Raw genomic sequence first — 5,000 nt, 5'->3', positions numbered from 1 at the left:
TTTTTAAATAAATAAAAAAAAAAATAATTCGAAATAATGAAAAAATAAATTAAAATGTTTTAAAATAATAATAATACAGATGAATTAAAAATATAAATAAAAAATCGAAATAATGTAAATATAAAAAAATCCATTAAAGTGATTCCAAATTTTAAATTATTCAAAAACAATAAAAATCCAAAACTTAATTGAAATGATTCCAAAATAAATTATCACAAAAAATTTAAAAATAATAAGAAATACAAAAATCGAAATAAAAAATTAAAATGATGAAGAAATCTTGTCATGAATAATAATAATAATTATAATAATATTAAAATAATTTCAAAAAGTGAAAGTGTTACCAAAATAAATGTAAACTGTTACTTAATTGCTAAAACGAAAAGTTAAAAAAAAAAAAACATTCTGTGAAGGTGGAACTAGGAAATGTTTTTACATTAAAAAAATGACTTTTTATTTAGTTTAATTTAAAACCAAACATCATATTTTATTAACTTTTCATATGTTTTGCCCCTAGGGGACATGAGCAAGCTCCGATTAGAAAAGGATAGTGGCTAAAGATGAGTTGGAAACGTTCCTCAAAAGTCAAAATATACCAGACAATATTCATATCTAAACAATATAAAGCCATGTCCTCATAACGAAGACCTAGATTAAAATACAGTGCAACTAACTAACTGTAGTCATTTCTCTAGCATGGCCCAGGCTACATCAATATACAGCTTTAATGTGCTCAAACGAAAGTTTGTGTGTGTGTGTGTGTGTGTGTGTGTGTGTGTGTGTGTGTGTGTGTGTGTGGGTGGTGTGTGTGTGTGTGTGTGTGTGTGTGTGTGTGTGTGTGTGTGTGTGGTGTGTGTGTGTGTGTAAATAAGTTTTCATCACCTCAGTTTCTGTCTGTGTTCAGTCAAGCATCACGAGTGTCTAAAAAACTGGAATGGGAGGGGCCAGGAAACACCTGGAAGGCAGGAAACACACACACACACACACACAGAGACACAAACACACAGACAGACAGAAACGCACAGACACAGACACGCACACACACTGAGAGTCTCACACACACACACACACACACACACACGCACACACAGTGACACACGCACGCACAGACACACACACACACACACACACAGTGACACACACACGGATGCACACACAGTGACACATACACATAGACAGACACACACACACAGTGACACACACACACACAAGCCACACACACCAACACACACACACACACAGAGACACAAACACATAGACACAGAAACACACACACTCACACACACAGACACACACACACACACACTCACAAAGAGACACAAACACAGACACAGACACACACACACACACACCCCACACACACAACACACAAAACAACAACACACACACACACACACACACACACACACACACACTCGACAGACACAAACACACACACTCAAACACACACACACAACACACACACACAAACACATAGACACAAACACACAGACACACAGACAGTGACCTTTGACCCCCAGTGTCTCTCCCTCTGGTGTAATGAACCAAAGTGGCCACAGAGCGGCGCTGTTGCTCAGACACGACTCTCTATGAATGTTACTCAGACTCCTTACAGGTCATTTACCCAAAGTACTCACGTACACGTTTATTTAAATTAGATCAGCTTAGAGAGACTTAGAGCTACAGCAGCAACATATCAGACACACACAATATACAATATACACGAAATAATAAATCAACAACAACAACAACAAATATTCAACAACAAAGAAATCTGTTGTTTTTCAATAAAAAAAGTTGTAATATTTCAATAGAAAGTCCCAGTTACAACAGAAATTGTTTATTTTATGCATATTTTACATTATTACCACATAAATAAACATGTAAACAAAATATTCTTCATGTCTATACTTCATAAAATAATTTACACACACGCACACACACAGAGACACACACACAGACACACACTAAATGTCCTGTAGTCCACATCACCACACACACAAGACACACAGACACACACAAACACTGAGACACAATAATAATAATACACACAATAATAACAATACACAATAATAACACACAACACACACAATAAACACAAGAACAAACAATACACACAAACAACACACACACAACACACACTAAATGTCTAATCACACACCAATAAACACAAACAACAACAACAACACACACAACACACAATAACAACACAACACACACAATTAAATGTTCTAGTACACATCACACAATACAACACACACACACAATACACAACAAAACACAACAATAACATCACACAACACACAAGACACAACAGTAAGACACAAACACAATAAACACACACACACACACAACACAACAACTAAATGTCCTAGTCACATCACCACACACACAAGACAATAATACACACAACAACAATACAACAAACACGAGACACAATAACAAACACACAACAAAAACAACTAAATGTCCTGTAGTCCACATCACACACACAATACAACAACAATAACAAAACAACACAACTGAGACACACACACACAAACACTGAGACAAAACACACACACACACAATACACACACACACAATAATACCACAACAACAATACAACACACACACACACACAACAGACAGACAAACACACACAACAGATAACACACACAATTAAATCCTGTAGTCCACATCACCAGACACAAACACACACATAGACACGCACACACACACATAGTGACACACACAGACACACACACAGTCACACACACACACACACACACAACACACACACACACACACACACACATCACATCAACACATCACAACACACTATACACATTATAACAGTGTGTTGGTCTAATGTAAATCAGGACTGTTGGTGAACATTCAGTCTTCAGACCTGCAGAGGGCGCTGTTCCTCCAGAGGAGAACCAGACTAACTGAGACATCACCACGTTCAAGGTGTTCCCTGAGGCCTCCTTTTATACACAATCAGCGGTGTAGTACTGTACAGTATCTGGTGTTTGTACTTGCTGTCTGTGTGTATTTGTTTCTACTGTGGCTGCAGCGGGGGGGGGGTTGAGTGCCCAAGACAAATTTCCCCCCAACGTTATGGGACAATAAAGTTAATCTTGAATCTTGAATCTTGATTTCTAAATCGATTTGACCCGAAGTCGACACAAGGTTTAACCCTGACTTGTGTCAAATTGACCCGTTTTCAAATATTTTGTTTCATATCAGAAACAAAAAATGGTACGTAGAAATTAGCGCTGACGATGTGTAGAAGAAAAACGTAACAATTTAAAAACGTTGGAAAAATGCGAAAACAAATTGTGAAAAAAAAAAGCTTTTTTTTTTAACTTTTTCAAAGTTGACGGGAAGACAACACAAGGGATATGTGTACGCGTATCATTTACAACAACACGTCCACACAGAGAGAAGTCAGACAGGACAGGGCGTACGACTGATACGAGACAGAAGTGCTGATGACCTGTACGTTACTACAGCTCGTCCCCTGTGGTCGTTGTGTTTATATGACAGAAAGCTTCCTCGGCAACATCTGGACCCTCTAGACATATTTTGATATTCAATGTTATCGAGGCAATTCAGTCAGTGACTAAAAAGTATCAAACTCAGGCCACTCAGCAACCCCTAAACCTTCCTTAATTACCCCTAGACTCTCCCTAATTACCTCTAGACTCTCCCTAATTACCCCTAGACTCTCCCTAATAGCCTCTAGACTCTCCCTAATTACCTCTAGACTCTCCCTAATTACCTCTAGACTCTCCCTAATAGCCTCTAGACTCTCCCTAATTACCCCTAGACTCTCCCTAATTACCCCTAGACTCTCCCTAATAACCTCTAGACTCTCCCTAATTACCCCTAGACTCTCCCTAATAGCCTCTAGACTCTCCCTAATTACCTCTAGACTCTCCCTAATTACCTCTAGACTCTCCCTAATAACCCCTAGACTCTCCCTAATAACCTCTAGACTCCTCCTAATTACCTCTAGACTCTCCCCACTACCCCTAGACTCTCCCTATAACCCCTAGACTCTCCCTAATAACCTCTAGACTCTCCCTAATTACCTCTAGACTCTCCCTAATTACCTCTAGACTCTCCCTAATTACCCCTAGACTCTCCCTAATAACCTCTAGACTCTCCCTAATTACCTCTAGACTCTCCCTAATTACCCCTAGACTCTCCCTAATAACCCCTAGACTCTCCCTAATAACCTCTAGACTCTCCCTAATTACCTCTAGACTCTCCCTAATTACCTCTAGACTCTCCCTAATAACCTCTAGACTCTCCCTAATTACCCCTAGACTCTCCCTAATAACCTCTAGACTCTCCCTAATTACCCCTAGACTCTCCCTAATAACCCCTAGACTCTCCCTAATTACCTCTAGACTCTCCCTAATAACCTCTAGACTCTCCCTAATAGCCTCTAGACTCTCCCTAATAGCCTCTAGACTCTCCCTAATAGCCCCTAAACTCTCCATAATAACCCCTAGACTCTCCATAATAACCTCTAGACTCTCCATAATAACCTCTAGACTCTCCATAATTACCTCTAGACTCTCCATAATAACCTCTAGACTCTCCATAATTACCTCTAGACTCTCCATAATAACCCCTAGACTCTCCATAATAACCTCTAGACTCTCCATAATTACCTCTAGACTCTCCATAATAACCCCTAGACTCTCCATAATTACCTCTAGACTCTCCATAATAGCCTCTAGACTCTCCATAATAGCCTCTAGATTCTCCATAATTACCCCTAGACTCTCCATAATAGCCTCTAGACTCTCCCTAATAGCCTCTAGACTCTCCATAATAGCCCCTAGACTCTCCATAATAGCCTCTAGACTCTCCCTAATAACCCCTAGACTCTCCATAATAGCCTCTAGACTCTCCATAATAGCCCCTAGACTCTCCATAATAACCCCTAGACTATCCATAATAGCCCCTAGACTCTCCATAATAGCCCCTAGACTCTCCATAAT

General features: G+C 39.2%; 1 protein-coding gene across 2 annotated transcripts in view; it reads right to left on the bottom strand.

The window, feature by feature from the left end:
• Window positions 1-2,788: 2,788 nt before the first annotated feature.
• LOC120572784 overlaps window positions 2,789-5,000 on the bottom strand; it is a 3,007-nt gene continuing 795 nt past the window's right edge. The window contains exons 1-3 of one of the 2 annotated variants that reach the window (XM_039822222.1): window positions 4,416-5,000; window positions 4,038-4,289; window positions 2,789-3,934 (exon numbers count right to left, since the gene is read on the bottom strand). The exon at window positions 4,416-5,000 is cut by the window's right edge and continues 795 nt beyond it. In XM_039822222.1, coding sequence (XP_039678156.1) covers window positions 3,608-3,934; window positions 4,038-4,289; window positions 4,416-5,000 — 1,164 coding nt within the window. In that variant the 3' untranslated portion in view covers window positions 2,789-3,607. Of the gene's footprint in view, window positions 3,935-4,037 lie in introns of both variants that reach the window. The other variant, XM_039822221.1, reaches the window with a different exon arrangement.

Source organism: Perca fluviatilis, chromosome 14 (assembly GCF_010015445.1).
Source record: "Perca fluviatilis chromosome 14, GENO_Pfluv_1.0, whole genome shotgun sequence".
In the NCBI taxonomy this organism is placed as follows: domain Eukaryota; kingdom Metazoa; phylum Chordata; class Actinopteri; order Perciformes; family Percidae; genus Perca; species Perca fluviatilis.
This window is presented reverse-complemented; position numbering and strand designations above follow the sequence as displayed.